General features: G+C 38.9%; 1 protein-coding gene across 3 annotated transcripts in view; it reads right to left on the bottom strand.

Moving 5' to 3' along the window:
• Positions 1 to 4,086: 4,086 nt before the first annotated feature.
• kek5 (kekkon 5) overlaps positions 4,087 to 19,266 on the bottom strand; it is a 261,070-nt gene continuing 245,890 nt past the window's right edge. For all 3 annotated transcript variants that reach the window (XM_069506203.1, XM_069506202.1, XM_034980723.2), the window contains 2 exons: positions 7,056 to 8,523; positions 4,087 to 6,598 (listed from right to left, as the gene is read on the bottom strand). In XM_069506203.1, the coding sequence (XP_069362304.1) occupies positions 5,511 to 6,598; positions 7,056 to 8,505 (2,538 nt within the window). In that variant the 5' untranslated portion in view covers positions 8,506 to 8,523 and the 3' untranslated portion in view covers positions 4,087 to 5,510. The remainder of the gene's footprint in view (positions 6,599 to 7,055; positions 8,524 to 19,266) is intronic.

Raw genomic sequence — 19,266 nt, 5'->3', positions numbered from 1 at the left:
ATATTACCCCCAGTAGGCCCAGTCGGATATTCCTAACGGTTGATTGTATACCCCTTTATATTATCTGGTTTCTGCCCCTTCAGCCCTGTTTCTTTATCCTTTAAGTCTGGTATATACCTACCCATTTAAAGCAGTGATAGCCTAGTGGTTAAGACTTCCGTCTCCTATTCGGGAGGTAGGGCACGCATCTCTATTTTTCTGGAGTTATGTCCGTTTTAAGCAATTAATTAATATCCCTTGCTTGCACTTGGAAAACATCGTGAGGAAACCTGCATGCCTAAGAGTTCTCCATTATGTTCTCAAAGGTGTGCGAAGTCTGCCAATCCCCAGTAGTGGGGACGGCGATGGGTTGATCAATAAAAGAATTCATGAATGTGGTTTTTAAACCTTTGCATTTTAGTACATACATCCGAATTAACACCACTGAGCGATATTTTTCAGGATAAAGACAAGCCTAGCGCTCATTGCGTTTTTGCAGTTTTCAATTTTCAATAAATAAAATGAAAAATGTGACTTATTTTGTGATACCGCATAGAGAAAACAATATTTCAGTTAAATTTTCGAACGAGTTTTTGCAAATAAAAGCTTACCAGTCTTTTGTGAAAACAATTTTATCGTATTTCAATTTTTGAACCACTGGTAAAATGATACTTTACAAAACCGAACGTTAATATCTATAAAAAATGCAAAGCTGAAACAACGCAGATCATGCTTTACCTTTAAAATCATAAGTAGGGGTACAAAACCAACACATTAACATTGTAATTCATAGTTCAAGATAGGGGCTTCTTTAGAGGACGATTGAAGCGACAGTACCATATTCATATCGTCCTCTAAAGAAGCCCCTATCTTGAATATGAATTCCGACGTAAAACTTTTTATGAAAATGGGGGTAGTTACTCCGTATGGAGTCAAAGTCAAAATTGTGCAAAACATAGCGCACCGTATTCACTGTACTTAAGGACTAAAATAGCTAGCACAATCACAAAAGTAAAATATAATATACAAAGTGATTCTTTGCGTACACTAAAATTCATTGGAATAAAAGATAAGAATAAATAACTCTAAAAATGTAATAAAAAAATAAGCACCAGCAACTCAAAGGTTAGAAAAACGTACAAATAATGTCACTAGTGCAAGTCGATATGCACCAAAAATTAAAAAAAAGTAAGGGTCCTTTCATACGTGCCACAAATCACATTATTGTCGGTGTGCTTGCTGTGATCCGTTTGAGTAGATATTAGACTTTACAAAAAAAACTGGTTTTGGGACTATATTTTGCTTTTCTTCTAGTTTTACATAATATTTTTTTATCCATGAAATAAATATTTATGTAGTATTATATTATGTACATTTTTATTATATCTTTAGCTACAATATTACAATATGTATAATTATTAATTTGGTATTGTAATATTTAATTGGTGCAAATCGACTAAAATTTACAACAATACCAGTTTAGGAACTATATTTCCTTATTCAAAATGGAAAATATACAATTTCGGATGGTGCCTATCTATGTCAAAAATAAATTATTTCTTAGTAATTATTAATCATACAGGGCCTTCCAAAATTTGTGAAATCCACGTCCGCTGTTAATGAAAGTTTGCTAACCATTTTAAATTTTCGATTTCACTAAAAAAGTACATCAAATTATGTTAAATGTTTATGACGTCACATCTATGTATTTCATTTTACAAGCAAGCGTTTTGACGTTTGATAAAAGTTGCTGATTTGACTAATAGACACCATCCAGTCCTATTCAAACGATTGGTAAATAGAAAATAATCTCATAATTCGAATACAACAGATACAACTGTATAGAATAATCGATAATGTTCATTACAAGTACCTAAATAAAGAGTCTTTAGAGGCTTGAATAAGTTATTTTTTCGCTGATGTCATCGGTCACGCGTACTTCGGTCGCGCGTACCACTACAACATTGTAGGCAAGACACAAAGCGACGTTGAAACAGCGCGCACCACGGTAAATTTCCGTACGTTTTTTTCCCGCAAAATATGTGAACTACATTTCTAACGTGATAGCCTAGTGGTTAGGACGTCCGCCTTCTAATCGGAGGTCAGGGGTTCGATCCCGGGCACGCACCTCGGAATTTTCAGAGTTATGTGCGTTTTAATTTATTAAATATCACTTGCTTTAACGGTGAAGGAAAACATCGTGAGGAAACCTGCATGCCTGAGAGTTCTCCATAATGTTTTCAAAGGTGTGTGAAGTCTACCAATCTGCACATGGCCAGCGTGGTACATTATGACCAAAACCCTTCTCACTCTGAGAGAAGACCTGTGCTCTGCAGTGAGCCGGCGATGGGTTGATCATGATGATGATGACATAGAAGCGCGTGCACTGCGATCACAAAAGTAATAATGTTAGATTACAATTCAAATTTATGGATTTTAAAACGCACCGCAACTGACCGAACCGTGGTGCTCGCTAGCTCTTAATAAGAGAGAGCGCACACTGCCATGCGGCGAATTGCGGTGCGTTTTAAAATCGGTAAATTTGAATTTAAATCAAGTAAAATCCAGTGCGAAATTAATTCCGCAGTGGGCGAGGTAAAAACGTGCGGAAATTTACCGTGGTGCGCGCTAGCTCTTAATCATGTTTAGGTATAAAATAGTAGTAAACAGTCTTAAAACAAACTAACAACTAAAATGATGATAACTTAGAGAAGAGAAGTTAAATATTTTAGTGGTGCAAGTTGGATGATGTCGATTCACGCACGTTGCAAATTCCGTTTAGAATTACCTTCAATAAATCAGACTTAAGGCCAAAGCACACACGATACTTTACAATTTCGACGATTAAAGAAGCTCGAAACTAAGTTTTAAAAAGGTTTAATTAACTCATTTAATTGATTTTGGAAGCTCAATATAGTGACAGCTTGTTGTAAATCACGTTCAATCTCCAGTAGAGATCTGCACTCATAGTCTGATCTGATGGGACGGCAATCCGACACGATCGGAGAGAGATCCTAGCGCAGGATCGACTGCCTTACATGCTCTCCGAGGCACAGGGGTGCAAAACCGCCAATTTTCTAACTCCGAGCTAGTATTCAGTATTTCTTGACAGAAAAACTAAACACTTGACTATTTCTGGGCCAGACTTGGAGAGTGGAACCCAGGACCTCGTCATCCGCAGTAGCACGTGCTAACCACTAGAATCTAGATCAACGAGGCAATTAAACGTAGTATTAAACGGAGTGATACCAAAGTCACATCAGCAACCGAAATTAATCAATTTTATATCTAGGTCACTTACACGTTGTTTTCTAAAAAATTCTTTAAAAAATTGTTTGGTCTTTTTGACAAATAACACCGTTGCTAAGTAACTTGTCGACAGATTCGACAGATTACGGATAAACTAATAATTATTATTATTCGCTAAGTCGCTGCGACTGGAATTCGAATGTAGGAAATTTTCAATCACAAGTCGCCGATCGCCGATTCTAAAAGTATCGTGTGTACAGTGGCCCTTACAATTTCCGTGTTGATAGCTCCAATTAAATAGATGACACCGAGATACACCACACGATCTGATTCAAAATGTACCAAATGCTTTGGGAATCACGTTTGATTTAGAAAGTGCAATACGCGTGAATTGATTTGTACATGAAAGAGTTCCTAATAAATGCTTTAATAGAAACTATTGACGAAATCAATAGTTGAAAAGCTATTTGAGTGGTTTCTGCATCCGATCCGAATCCGTGAAAATATGGATGTAAAAAACTCCGACCAAATTCGCTTACGCACTAATCCGATTTTTGATCAAAATCAAAGCTATTATATTATCCGAGGTAATGCGAAAGCGTTCGTACAACCAGTACTACGGCTTCCTCGGTCCGAATTTCTTCCGAATTGGAGACTTACGGATAACGGAATTCGGATGTAATTCGTAAACTACCGTGCAAATAGTTCTATGACTATATTTTATCATTTTTATAGTATTTTACCTACACTTCAAGGAAATTTCTAAATAATTTTAAATAAATAAAATTTTTCGACATCAAGCACCTGAAATACAAATATCAGGGGTTTTGATTTAAAAAAGACTACTTCGACACGTATTTTCACGGATTCGGATCGGATGCAGTGTGTAACCGCTCTTTCACTAAACCCTCTCGTTGTAAATGGTCCAAGAACCCAATGTCTCAGAAAATAAGGTCTGGCGGTCCTGGGACCTAACTCTAAAACAAATAGATTCAATAAAATAAAATAAAAAATCTGTTTTTTGGAAATGTGTTTCCGAATGTGAGACATGGAATTAATAATGAGGAATGTTGAACACGAGAAAAAATTTAGAATAATCAGTCTTGAAAATCGATGAATATGCCGTAACGATCGGCGAATAGAGAAGTCTACCGTTTCACTGATCTACAACGTTAAAACATTACCACAAAGAATAAATACTTACAATAGTTATGTAACGCATAGTGTACAGTGCCCAAAGTATGAGATTTTACTTCTCACGAATTTTGATAGTATTCGAGAGTCGAAACAAAATAACGTCAAAGTAAAATGGACCTAAAGCGCCTTGATTTAAAGCCAAAAATTCAGTACCAATTATTTTAAATTCGCAACGTTTCCGCTTGGAGCGCTGGCTATAAATATATGTACAAACTTGAGCATTAAAACAAGGCAGTTAAGGGCCATTTTACTTTAACGCTAAAGTGTATCGACTCTATTCTAATACTATCAACGTTCGTGAGACGTAAAATGGTATACTAAGCGTACAGTATGCTGAGTATAACAATTTATATCTCACTAGTTAGATAGTATTCGAGTGTCGCAGCGTTTCAGCGTTATAGTAAACTGGAGCTTAGCAGTCTTGTTTTAAAGCTCAAGTTTGTCTATACATCTACAGTCAGCGCTCCAAGCGGAAATGTTGCGAAATTAAAATCAGTGGTGGTGAATATTTGACTTAATTCTAAGAGCCTTTAATTCTTGAATTCAAGAGCCTTTAAGCCCATTTTACTTTGACGTTATTGCGTTTCGACTCTCTAATTCTATCAACGTTGGTGAGATGCAAAACCTCATACTATACCCTATCCGCGGATTGAAGGTAGTATAGTGCTCTCTCTGTTTGTCTCTATCATTTATATGGAATTACGTAACAGAGAGAGCGCTATTCTAAAACCATTCCACGGATAGAGTATAAGCACACGGGTTGCAAACGTTTAAACTTAATCATGGCTTTTTATTCTAACAGTATACTTATACTAAGATTGCGAAATGGTCCATAATGTACTTGTTGTATAGTAAAAAATCTAGCACAAGTTATTTACACGAGCACCGCAAAATAATGATCCGATTGCACTTCACATCGTTCACTTATATCACTTCACTTCACTGTCAGTCACTACAAGCTCGTTGGCACTTGGTTCATGTTCATTGGGATCAATGACTTCATTGGGATCAATGACTGCATTGGGTTCAATGACTTCATCAGGATCAATGACTTCATTGGGATCAATGACTTCATTGGGGTATTGCTACACTTCCGTCCCATCCTCACCTTCGTCTTCGAACAGTGGCTCTGTGGCACTTACTTCCGCACTAGGCTTTTTCTTAGGCTTAGGGGGTGGTCTTGGAGGAATTTTACCACTTCTTCCCATAGTACCTGATTGATTCAACGATGCATTGCTCTCATTTTTCCTTGGATCATCTTTGGATGGAGAACTCACTTCATTGTTTTCACTTCTTGGGTTCCTTCTCAACGAACCAGTTTCTGGTTTTCCTCTACGACTTAATGTACTATTGTCAGAATTCTGTGACTGTGCGTCTCCATTCCTATTATCTATGGTATGAGCCATTTGTTTTCTAGGTTCATGTTGGGGGGTCGAAGTACTTTTTGCCGTCCAACTCATTCTTGGGTTTACCGGTTCTTGTGGGCCTGGAGTTGAGAGCTGGTTGGATATTTGGGAGCTAATGCTGTTTCTGGTCGGTGTGAACGGAGGGGGGACGGGAGATGGTGCTGGTTCCTGTTCTTCTATAGGAGCGTAGTATACTGGATGAGCAGGGTAAGCTACTGTAGGTGTTGCTGGTAAAGGTCTGTTTCTCATAGGAGAGAATTGTTGTTCCAATCCCGCCATGTTCAGTGAAAGTACTGAGCTGCCATCTGCTGTTGTCCTCAATCCCAAGTTATCGTATAAAGGTTCTTGTGCTTCAGCGCTTGGAAGTATTGCAGTGCTGGCTGTGCTCGACCAGGATGGTACTCTGGGTCTTCTCGGTATGGTTACGTAACCTTGTCTTGGGGTTACTACGGGTGGTGTGATTGGCGCCGTGAAAGGCGACTGAGATCGAGAGTAGGGTAAGGTTCTAAAGAGGTTCTGATTGGTGGTCATGCCGTAAATAGGCGAATGGATGGGGCTGACTGGGTTGACTTGCAGTCTGCTGGTATCTGGGACTGTGGACGCGTTGCTCGCTGCCGGTGAGATTTGGGCAGCTCTTGCTGGGAATGATAGTAAATCTGGTGGGTATGCTCGACCGTCAGTTCGTCCATATTCTGCATTGAGGGCATCCTGTGACCGAAGCGCTTGCATGTCGAAGCCAATCGACCTTTTCTCGTCGTCATTGTGAGCTGTAAACAAACAAAATTAGAATTACGATATTTTTTCAAGATAAGTTTTGGTACAGGGGATGCCTGAGCGATGACTTTAATCAGCTTATTATTAGAATTACGGACGGCCTCCCAAAAACCCGCAATTCTATTCAAAATAATGCCGTAGCAGTCCAGGACTCCAGCTTCAACAATTTTAATAAAATTAAAGAAAAGAAAAAACATATTTAACTTATGTGTAATTTGGTCAGGGTGGATCAATTTTGATAAAAAGGCCAGTATTTACAGTGCGACAAGGCTCTCTTGGCACTTAAATGACACTGACAGGGGGCGCTGTTGGAGAACAAAGGCTTAGAATATTCAAACAAGAACAAAGGGGACACTTGAAGGCAACGTTAGTTCCGATTTTCGCCACGCGCCAAGATAGCTTTGTAGCACTGTATATGCTTCATCAGAAAGATAGATAGTTCAAACTTACCGAAAACTGAATCGTTATCGAGCAAGGTTTTATTCAGTTCTGACATCTCCGTCGTTCCACTCATGATGGACGGAGGAGCATCGTACCTTCGCGGTGGTTTAGTCACTGGGTTCACAGCCGTTATCAGACTCTTCTCCATCTCTGGTATGATCGACCCCTCGATTAAAGCTTCTCCGTTGGAATTCTCAGCTTTCTTCTTCGCTGCTCCTCGTCTTCTACACAAGCAGAAGCAAAGGATGACCACGCCTATTATTATTGCTATCAAGAATATAGCAATGACACATGACACTCCTATGAGAACTGGTAGCATGTTAGTGGCCATCCCGGGCGGTACGTCTATATCAGGCGGAGTGTGAGCTATAGCTAAAGTCAAACTTCTTTCTTCTACTCCGCCAGCATTCTTGGCTACACACAGATATTCGCCATTATCATCGCTACTAGCATCAACGATGGTCAAATTAACCCATTTACTATTTTCCGAACTGGTTTGTGTCACATAATATTTGATTTCACCCTGGTATCTATGTGTTCCATCAATTATTTGAGCGTTCAACACCCAATTGACTTCTGGTAAAGGATTTCCGTCAACTTGGCAAGACAAAGTGACATTTTCGTCCGACGACCGCAACGTGGTTCTAGTGGAAGGGTAGACGATGCTCGGCCTGCAAGCAAAGTCACTGGAATCTAACTCCTTCCATAGCTTCCCATGAACTTTAGCTGGTTCACTACAAGCTATCGGTGAAGTGTAGAGATTTTTACTGATCACCCAATTTCTAAAAGGCTGCAAATAGCAATCGCATCTCCAGGGGTTATCGTGGACATCTAGGTTAGACAATGATGTTAAAGCGCTCAGCGTGTCTATTTTGAGGTGCTCTAGTTTATTACCGTCGAGTCTTAAAATATTTAGCTTTGGCACATTCATAAAGGTTTTCAACCCGAGTTGTACTATGCGGTTGTTACTCAAATCGACTTTTTGTAAGAATGGCAAATTGTTAAATAAGCCATCCTCTAGTTTCTCGATTTGATTATCGTTGAGTAAGATCCATCTTATTTTTGCTGTTTCCCTGAAAGTGTCGGGGTGCAACATTTTAAGGTCGTTTTTCGATAAATCTAGTTCGATCATGATCGCGAGGTCGCTCAGTCCGTTTTTGTGTATCGTTATCAACTTACATTCTCTCAATATGAGTTTCTTTAGATTGATTAATCGGACGTCTTCGAAGGCGTGCCTCGTGACTTCGTAGAGTTCGTTGCCAGTTAGGTCTAAGATTTGTATTTCTGGGCTTAGGGTTTTGGGTATATCATGATATTCTGCATGGGAACAATCCGCTTGTTTGTTTCCGCTGGCCCAGACGCATTTGCATTGTGTTGGACAGTTGGCCGTGAAATCTGCAGCCACTAACAAAATCTTCATACTCAAGACTACACAAAGGCGTAGCGTCCAATCGGCCATTTTGTTTGTCTCTGGAATCTGTAACAAGGGAAGAATTTATCGGTTATTATTTTGTAGGATCAATTATTAAAAGCTTAATTTATCCGTTGTATTGCTTTAATGAATCAATGTCGATAACATTAATTATGAGTTAAACAATAACAACGGTCGTGATATTTTAAGCGCCGAACTCATTTCGTATCCTATTGTAATAATTAATATGAATTGCATTTACGCTGTACATTTTTGAGATATTTTTTTAAAAAAGGGTAGCCATTAGTCAATAGGACTATAAAAGTGCATTTCCACTGAAGCGGAGTTGAGCGGAGAGTCAATATTTGAGAGATGACGAGCTAAAAAAAATAAAAACTGGCTTCAATACCTAACCGTGTTTGTACACTAAAAATTAAAAAACAATTTAATTTATTACCGAATAAGACTAAATATAGTTCTATCATATATTTTTTTGGGGTCGGTGCCAATTAGCTTATTAGCTGAATCGTCTATAAGTACTTCATAGTTCATAATTTTTTGAGACTCCATACTTGCACCTCATTGGCACCGACTCCAAAAAATATTATTTTAGAACTCTATTAACTCTTGTATACATAATATATTCGGTAATAAATTAAATTATGTTTTAATTTTTAGTGTACAAACACGGTTAGGTATTGAAGTCAGTTTTTATTTTTTTGTAAAAAAAAATATTTCATAATTTTTAGTGGCCCCATGTATGCTATGTACCTATGCTATATATGGGACAACCTTGGAAGTATATTCTTTCAAATAAAAAAACAATTTTCAAAATCGGTCCAGGCGTCTTCAAATAATGGGGGAAGATTCCGACGAATTGAGAACCTCCTCCTTTCGGTTCGGTCGGTTAAAAATTCGGTAGCAATGTCTAAGTAGCATTAATTGCCAGGTACTTTATAGCATCACTATTTTTACATGAAACTTCTCATTATGCGAATAGCAAGGTGTAATCTAAACTCATACTTCCATAACTTTGAAGGCACAATAGAAAACGTCATACGTGAAAACATAAGGTAGATTAGGACTCATAAAAAACGTTAAGACACTTAAGTGAAACGTGTTTTTGGAAACGTTATAACAGCAATAAAAAGCGAGCTGAAAATAGAAGACGTAATAACACACGGTAGTTTTAATGGCCACATTAAAGCACAAGGGGATCACCCCGTAACGTTTACTTTGAGAGCTGTAAATGTTAGTACGAATGTAAGGACTAACAGACATATTCAGTAACATGCTCGTTAAATGTTTAAACTAACGACAGGGATTACAAAAAACCGGTCAAGTGAGAGTAAGACTCGCACGTGAAGTGTTCCGCACCATCGTACAAGAAAGCCGGCAAGGCAGTGCCGCCTAGCGACATAGCGTTCCGATAATATGATGGCGTGTGGAAACCAAAGGGGTATGGGTTTAATAAAACTGACATACCCCTTCCCGCTTAGCCTGCTTCCATCTTAGACTGCATCATCACTTACAACTTACTTACACTACAACACTTACGGTGAAATTGCAGTCAAGGGCTAACTTGTATTTGAATAAAAACAGACATATTCAGTAACATGCTCGTTAAATATTGGATGTTCGAACTAACGACAGGGATTACAAAAAACCGGTCAAGTGCGAGTCAGACTCGCGCATCGAGGGTTCCGTCCTACAGTCGTATTTTTCGACATTTTGCATGATAATTGATGACAATGATACCCCACTTAATATAGTAATTATCTTACTTCGAAAATTTAAAATACTAATTATTACTTCATGACCACAATTTTTTTTTTGTGTGATGTAACCACAAATTCACGGTCTTCAGATTTTTCCCTTATATCTGCTATAAGACCTACCAACCTGCCAAATTTCATGATTCTAGGTCAACGGGAAGTACCCTGTAGGTTTCTTGACAGACAGACAGACAAAAAAGTGATCCTATAAGGGTTCGGTTTTTCTTTTGAGGTACGGAACCCTAAAAATAAAAGATCTGTAGCTCCGTTGCAGCGGTGACTGAAGTACAAACCAATAAACAAACACACTTTTAATATGGTAATTAGTCACATTTTTTTAATTTGTTGATGTGAGAGAGTAATCGCACCACGTAGTAGCACTGATTCTGTTGTTTTTCGCTAAACTAAATTTGTAGTATCTGCATCCTTTTCTTTTTAATATTGCTAAAAAAGGACGGAACATGAGACTCTAAATTTTAGTGCACGCTACAAACGCTCGCGACTGGCAGCTAAAGTCACAAGGTTTGACGGCTCTGAATTAAACTTAAAACTATCAAACTATGTCTGTCCTTTTCAAATTATATTAGTAAGAAGATGTGAATGCTCTAAAATTTAGTTGTGCTCAGAATCAGTACCATTGTTTACTTTAAAGTACCCTTCACTTAAAAAAGTTGTAAATGTTAAATACAAATGTAAGGAACTAACTGACGAAACGATGTACTACGATAAACATATCCAGAAATGGTCGTAAAATTGTTGGATGTGTTTGAGAACTAGGGATAGGGAATGGGATGGTTGGGAAAAACATCGATATTATGTAATGGTAATTTTTTCATGTTCGAATAAAAACATCAATTTTCTTAAAAACTGGCAGATCGAACAATTTAAATCTGAAAGCTATAAAGTACGTGATATCAGTCACATTTGTGACATCTTCTGGGTTTGAAACTATAGACTAACTAACTAAAATATCAAAACATCGCGAAGAAGCCTGGATAGTGAGTGGATGTTTGCTCTGGAGCTCTTTATAATATTTTTAATAGTGTGTGAAGTCTGCCAATCCCCACAGGGCCCGCGTGGCAGACTATAGCACAACCCCTTCTCACCCTGAGAGAAGACTCGTGCTCAGTAGTGGGCCGGCGATGAGTTGATCATGATGATGATAAAATATATATTATACAAAAAAATCTTGATTTACAGACTAATTCATCAACGCCCCAAACACTTTGACCAACAAAGCTTAAATTTTGCACAATTTCTCTTTATGATGTAGACAAAGAATAAGACCGGATTTTTCGAAATATTCACGGGAGCAAAGGCGCTGGCGTTTGCTAGTAAATGGATGAAAATGTTTTGATAACATGACAGAGTATTTTTTTTATTCATTATAGGCGCACGCTTTGAGCACGATCACACCTAATGGGAAGTGATGATGCGGCCTAATATGGGACGCGTTTGCTTAGAAAGTGCCTATTCACTCTTGTTTTAAAGATACCTACCCGGATTATAATGTATGTATGTATCTATAGCAGAAACGCTTTATCGATATCAATTATTTTTAATGTTTTAGTCTCATAATCGAATCGATACTTTAGTAAAGTGAGTGAATATAGAACAACCCTAGTTTGAACGAGTTGATAACTTATGGGGTGTTTTACTGCGCATGGTAAAAGCACGGTGAAAGTTCGTTTTGCGATAAATTACTACTTGTTTATTTGAAAGGGGATATATCTCAATCAATTCACGGTTTACTCTCTCCTTTTGGTTCCGGGATTATCAGAACATATGCCCTTTTTACGTGGCATAAAGAAGTTATTTCAAACCAAATCAACCTGATTGCTTTACAGTCCGCCAGACCTATTGAGTATTCCTATTTTAAATGCGAAAATGTGTTTGTTTGTTGGTTTGTCCTTCAATCACGGCGCAACGGGGCAATGGATTGACGTGGTTTTCTGCATGGGTTTAGTTGAAGACCTGGAGAGTGACATAGGCTCTTTTTATCCCGGTAAATTAAAGAGTTCCCGCGGGATTTTTAATAATCTAAATCCACGCGTATGAAGTCGCGGGCATCAGCTAGTGAATTGCATAAAGGTTGAATATAACACGTCATTTAAACCGTCCTCTAAAGAAGCCCCTATCTTGACTATGAGTTTCAATTTAAGTCGCGGGCATAAGCTAGTGTCAGAAAATCCGAGCCCTGTACGGTCAAATCTGAACGTAATTAAAATGTAACTACCCACATTTTTGTGACATCCCACTTATTGTTGTGTCCGAATGTCGGGAGTCAGGCCATGGCATTCAGGAGCAATGCCTGTTTTAATTAAATCGGACAATTTCCAGGGGAAATAACGCGCAAATGTTGCATAATTTTTAACATTTTACATCGCACGGAGATAATTTCGCATGCCGAGGCCATAAAATGCGGGGCTCACACTGCGCGAATATATTATTCATCTGTGAAGAACTGCTGAATACGCTAGAATTAACGTATTTTGTGAATACTAAAACTTAACAGAGGAAACATAATATTATGGTGTTTAGCAAACCCTCAGTATAAAAGAAACATGGAGGCAAAACAACAAAAACGTCTTTAAAGAGGTTATGTTTGCTCCAATCAGGAACCAACAATAGACTTGCAATTCAAAGAAAACATTATGATAACGTTCCCTCATAATCGAGATGACGCAAAATTTAATTGGGTCAAGAGCTCGTTGGCTCGGCGTGACGTGGTGAGGAGGCATTACGTGCATTTTAATACGATGGAGAGAAGCCTCCAGCTATTGGATCTTTCGAAAATTAAACTATAAAAGGTTACAATGGGCCCGATTCTCTTGTACACAATCTCTAAACTAAACTAAATTAACAGGTCTAAATCTAGTGTTGTCCTTTTCCGCAAGCAACATTATGAAAGGGATAGCAATAGATTTAGACGTGCCATTTTAGTTTAGTTTAGAGATTGTGTACAACGGAATTAGCCACAATGTCGTACTTGTGAAAAAAATTGTAACTTAGTGAGTGTTGTTCATTGTTAAATATTAAAAGACACTTGTACTGATTCTGAGCACAACTAAATTTTAGAGTATTCGCATCCTCTTTTTACTAATCTAATATGAAAAGGACAGACACAGTTTTAAATTTCATTTAGAACTGTCAAACCTTTACCTGCCAGTCACGAGCATATTGTTTTTTGTAGCGTGCACTATTTAGAGTCTTTAAATGTAAAATTCATGTTCCGTCCTTTTTTAGCAATATTAAAAAGAAAAAGATGCAGATACTCTAAATTTAGTTTAGAGAAAGACAACAGAATCGGCGCCATGACATACATACTTTAGAAAAATACTTTAACTTAGTGATTGTTGTTTGCTGTTATTAGGGTTCCGTACCTCAAAAGGAAAAACGGAACCCTTATGGGATCACTTTGTTGTCCGTCTGTCTGTCTGTCTGTCTGTCTGTCTGTCTGTCTGTCTGTCTGTCTGTCCGTCTGTCTGTCAAGAAATCTACAGGGTACTTCCCGTTGACCTAGAATCATGAAATTTGGCAGGTAGGTAGATCTTATAGCTGACATTTGGGGAAAAATCTGAAAACCGTGAATTTAGGGTTAGATCACACAAAAAAAGTTAAATTGTGGTCATGAACTAATAATTAGTATTTTCAACTTTCGAAGTGGGTGACTATATCAAGTGGGGAATCATTTATGATACCTGTACAATTGTACATTCTAAAACAGATTTTATTTTATTTTTATGCATCATAGTTTTTGAATTATCGTGCAAAATGTCGAAAACATACGACTGTAGTACGGAACCCTCATTGCGCGAGCCTGACTCGCACTTGGCCGGTTTTTTTTTTTCATCTCACTCGCTCGGAAATGATACGAGTGAAAAACCTAACTCCACAAGGTCTAAAAATCGCGTCGCTTGCGTGTTTCTCCGAGAAGGTTTCTGCAATTTATTTAGCTTCTAAGCAAAACCTCAATAGCTCAACGGTTAAAGGAGCATACTGAATTCTGAAAGGTTGCCGGTTCAAATCCCACCCGTTGCCCTATTGTCGTACCTTCTCCTAGCACAAGCTTTACGCTTAGTTGGAGGGGAAAGGGGAATATTAGTCATCATAATGAACTTCGCTAAATTCTTTAAAAAAAATATAGAAAAAAACTAAGGAAAACTTAACTGTAAATCCCTGAAATAGTATAAGAGACGGGTCACAAAAGGACCCTCCCATCTCAAACGAGTAAGAAGACATATAAGGAGTCGGTTTATGATAATGAGTATCAGTAACGCGACAGCGACGCGTGGCAGAGCAGTTGGAACCTGAGTGCGTTCCGCTGCGGATCGCCCCTTACCATTGTGTAGGGTGAGAGTGCAAGGTATGACAGTTTAGCGTTACTTATTATAATTCCAGGGGCAAAATATTTTTATTTTTAGATCATACTTTTTGATTTCCCAGCATAAAAAATATCCTATACCATGGAGCTGGAAAGGCGTTGTTAAAAGACCTCATCCATTCATTCGAATTCCTTTTTTATTGTTTCTTGGAAATGAGAGAAAATTACTTAAAAAGTTTCGGCCGAAATATTAAATAACAGCCTTCGTTAGTGTATAATGACTCAGCTAGCACCTCATTATCTTAAAACCACATAGGAAGTCCTCGGCTTCACTTCGTCCTTCCAATGCTAAATAAATAAATAAATAAAGCCTTTATTGACTGAGTGTTTACAATTTACAGTTTATTAATCTAAAACCAGTTAAATAGTGTGCTGTGTGTTCTAGTGTTAGTCGGCCGTAAATTGCCTGGACAGCCTGGACAGTAATGTCTCTACTCATATGCTAATATACTTGCATCTTTGAAAAGAACAACCGCCGAGTTTCTTGCTGGTTCTTCTCGGTATGAAAGGCATTCTGAACCAGTGATACTAATGTTTCAAAAGTACTTGGAAAAGTTTGTTTGAATGAAAAATCGATCTGTTTTTATTGTCATACAGTTTTTTTTTACGACAAAATCATAAAGACAAGGACGGCAACTTTGCTCCAGGCGAACAAATCCGCTTACGCTTATAACTTGTACTGCAATAACACACGAAGTGGGAAACTGGTCTCTTTCTACGCGCAACGTAATGTCGTAATTCCGCTCGCTATATCGCGACTTTATACGACAATACCTACCTACAGTCTACACCTACCCCCGGCCCTATTTAATGCCTTACATATTATACGACACGCTATAGTCTAAGAGACAGGTGTAAAATGTAGTAGGAAAGTTCGAAATAATATGCAAAGGGCTTTGAAGATTTTATGATGGCGTCATCACAAACTAGCTGGCAAGAAATATTGTACATCGACCTAAGAATAAGGTTTCGGCTCTTTAGAGCGTTGTCTTTGTCACTCATACCTATGTGCGGTTTTGTCTTTTTCAATGACAGAGACAACGCTCTACGAAAAGAGATGACACTTTGCCAATACAACTTTGATAGCTTATCTCGGAAAAGTGACATTTTGGATGATTATGTCTCGTACATTCATTAATTGAGTTTGTATTGATGTAGATAGATGATTAAATTTGTGTAGTCCACGCGGACGAAGTCGCGAGCATAAGCTAGTAAAATATATATTATATTATATTCTAATGATTTTGACGGTGGTCTCCTGGCCTACAATCTTATGTAAAGTTAATAACAGACGGATATTCGTCTGTAACGAGCGGTAATGAGATTGTAACGGTTTGAACAGGATTACTGTGTTCCGTACATTGCGAGCGTGTTTAATACGAATTATGATACAGCGGGAAGGTAACGCGCACCTGAGAATTAGATGTTTAAATTAAATCTTAAACACACAACTTAAAGAGAACTCAAACGCTTTATTAATAAACTTTTTTTTTTAAAGAATATTAGCCATATTAAATGACTAATATTCCCCTTTCCTCTCTAATTAAGCGTCAGGCTTGTGCTAGGAGTAGGTACGATAATAGTGCAACGGGCGGGATTTGAACCGTCGACCTTTCGGTTTTCAGTCCACTCCTATACCGGTTGAGCTATTGAGGCTCTATAGAAACTAGTTGACCTGCCCCGGCAACGTGCGGGTAGTTTGAGAGGAATAATTCCAGCACACATTGTTTTCGTGAAACTTTAACTATCTATGTATTTACGCGCCACGCGTGCCCGCGACTTTGAATAGAATAGAATAGAATAGAATGTTTTTTTATTCATGTAAACTTTATAAAAGTGCTTATGAATAGTCAGGTAGTTTTAATTTACCACAATTTTGTTGGCGTGGATTTAAGTTGTTTAAAAATCTTCTCTATTTTGTAAAAAACTAGCTGATGCCCGCGACTTCGCACGCGTGGATTTAGGTTTTTAAAAATCCTGTGGGAACTCTTAAATATTCCGGGATAAAAAGTAGCCTATGTCCTTCCCCGGGTCGCAAGCTACCCCTGTACCAAATTTCGTCAAAATCGGTTGAACGGTTGAGCCGTGAAAAGCTAGCAGACAGACAGACAGACACACTTTCGCATTTATAATATTAGTATGGATAAAAGTAGCCTTTTTTAAAATAGAGATAGCGAGCAAACGAGCAGGCGGGTCACCTGATGTTAAGTGATTACCGCCGCCCATGAACATTTGCAGCACCAGAGGAACCGCCGATGCGTTGCCGGCCTTTCAGGAATTTGTTGGACCGCCCCTTGAATAACCCCATGTTGTAATCTAAAGGGAACACTGCCGAAGGGAGTTGGTCCCACAGTTTGCATGTGAGTGGAAAGAAGATCAGTACCCGTAGTACAAGATTTTACGTCTCACCAAACCAAACCAAATTCGAGAGTCGAAATACTTCCGCGTTACAGTAAAATGGACCTAAACAGCCTTGAATTGAAGTCAAATATTCAATGCCACTGATTTTAATTTCGCAATGTTTCCGCTTGGAGCGCTGGCTGTAGAAGTGTAGACAAACTTGAGCTTTAAAACAAGGCGTTTAAGATCCAGTTTACTGTAACGCGGAAGTATTTCAACTCTCGAATTTGGTTTGGTTTGGTGAGACGTAAAATCTTGTACTACGGGTACTGACACAACGGACGCACAATTGCTTACGATCTATGCCACTTTCCAGCCTATGTCACTTTCAAGGTCTTTAGCTATACCCATGCAAATAATCACGTCAATCCATTGCTGCATGTGCTCATTGTGTTTGAAGGACAAACGAACAAACAAACATCACTTTGCATTAATAATATGGGTTGGGATTTAATTTAGGTAAGAGATGGCGTTACTACAACTGAATAAGTACAATTATTTCCAGCCGAAATCTTAACTTTTCGCTATAAAATGTTGAAATGTATTCTTCGATCTAGTTTCTAGTTGAGCCGAGAGACGCTGAAAGCTATAAAGTGGGGTTAAAATGACAATCACTTCGCAGACTCCTTTGACCCACTCATTTTATGACGCATTAACAAAGTTTCACTTTATTATTATTAGCGTAACATTTTCGGTGAAGGCTGTCTTGTCTATTCACTATTGGTTTCACGATGGAAGTAAAAAGTAGTCTGTATGTCCTGAAAAACTCTTAACTAAAAACTGACTAAGTCAAGGGCCAACTTGTGACGGAATAATAAAAAACTAATGGACCGGATTTTTAAGTACTTTTTAAGTTAATATTATTAAAAAATCACATCATTTTATTACTACAGCCCAAGATCCTATTCTATAATGTAAAAAACCGGCCAAGTGCGAATCAGACTCGCGCACTGAGGGTTCCGTAGGTACTACAATCGTATTTTATCGGCATTTTGTACGATAAATGAGAAACTGATATGCCTAAAAATAAATAAAAATCTGTTTTAGAATGTACAAGTAAAGCCCTTTCGTATTTATCCCCACTTACACACCCCACCACCCCACAGCAGCGGCAATATTTACACACGCCGCGCTCGACGCCCAATCTAACACAATTATATAGACTTGATAACGGGCGCGGAGAGACCAGAGAGAGAATACGGAGAGAAATTACACAATCATCATCATCATCATCACCAATGCTGGACATAGATCTCTTGTAGGGACCTGCGACTCGTCTGATACCGTCCGTCCACCTAGTGGGGGGTTTTGCCATCACTGCGTGTTCCGGTGCGAGGTCGCCATTCCAGCACCTTGGGACCCCAACGTCTTTCGGTTTTACGAACTATGTGCCCTGCCCTTTGCCACTTCAGCTTCACAACCCGTTGACCTATGTGGGTTACTCTAGTTCTCCTACGGATCTCCTCATTTCTGATTTGATCTCCAAGCATAGCTCTCTCCATCGCCCAGACACACAATTTACACAAGAAAACAGTGCAACTGTAAACGTTGTGATGACGTATGGCACTGAAACGTGGACACTGACAGTTGGCCTTGTCCACAAGTTCAAAGTCGCTCAGCGTGCTACGGAGCGGGCTATGTTGGGTATCTCTCTGAGGGACTAAATCTGTAGCTAGGAAATCCGTAGGAGAACCAGAGTGACTGACATGGCTCAACGAATTAGCGAGCTGAAGTGGCAGTGGGCAGGCCACGTCTGCTGCAGAAGCGATGGCCGCTGGGGCAGACGTGTTCTGGAGATACGCGATCCAGAGTGGATCCTGGATCGCGTATCAGCAACCGCAGTGAGGAACGACCTCCAACCCGATGGACTGACGACCTTAGGAAGGTAGCGGGAAGTGGGTGGATGAGGAAGGCGGAGGATCGTGTGTTGTGGCGCGCTCTTGGGAAGGCCTATGTCCAGCAGTGGACGCAAACAGACTGATTGATTGAACTGTAAGCGTTGGGAAAATAGAATTATAGAGTACTGCGGTAATAAGGTAGGCAGCGAGAATAGCAAAACGTGCCGCCAAGCGATTTAGCGTTCCGGTACGATGCTGTGTAAAAACCAAAGGGGTATGGGTTTAACTCACATACCCCTTCCAGGTTAGCCCGTTACCATCTTAGACTGCATCATCACTTACTACCAGGTGAGATTGCAGTCAAGAAATAACTTGCATTTGAATAAAAAAAATAAAAATCATAACTTAGGTA

Source organism: Maniola hyperantus, chromosome 22, assembly GCF_902806685.2.
Source record: "Maniola hyperantus chromosome 22, iAphHyp1.2, whole genome shotgun sequence".
In the NCBI taxonomy this organism is placed as follows: domain Eukaryota; kingdom Metazoa; phylum Arthropoda; class Insecta; order Lepidoptera; family Nymphalidae; genus Maniola; species Maniola hyperantus.
Note: the sequence above shows the minus strand (reverse complement) of the source record. Positions and strands in the feature narration are given on the sequence as shown.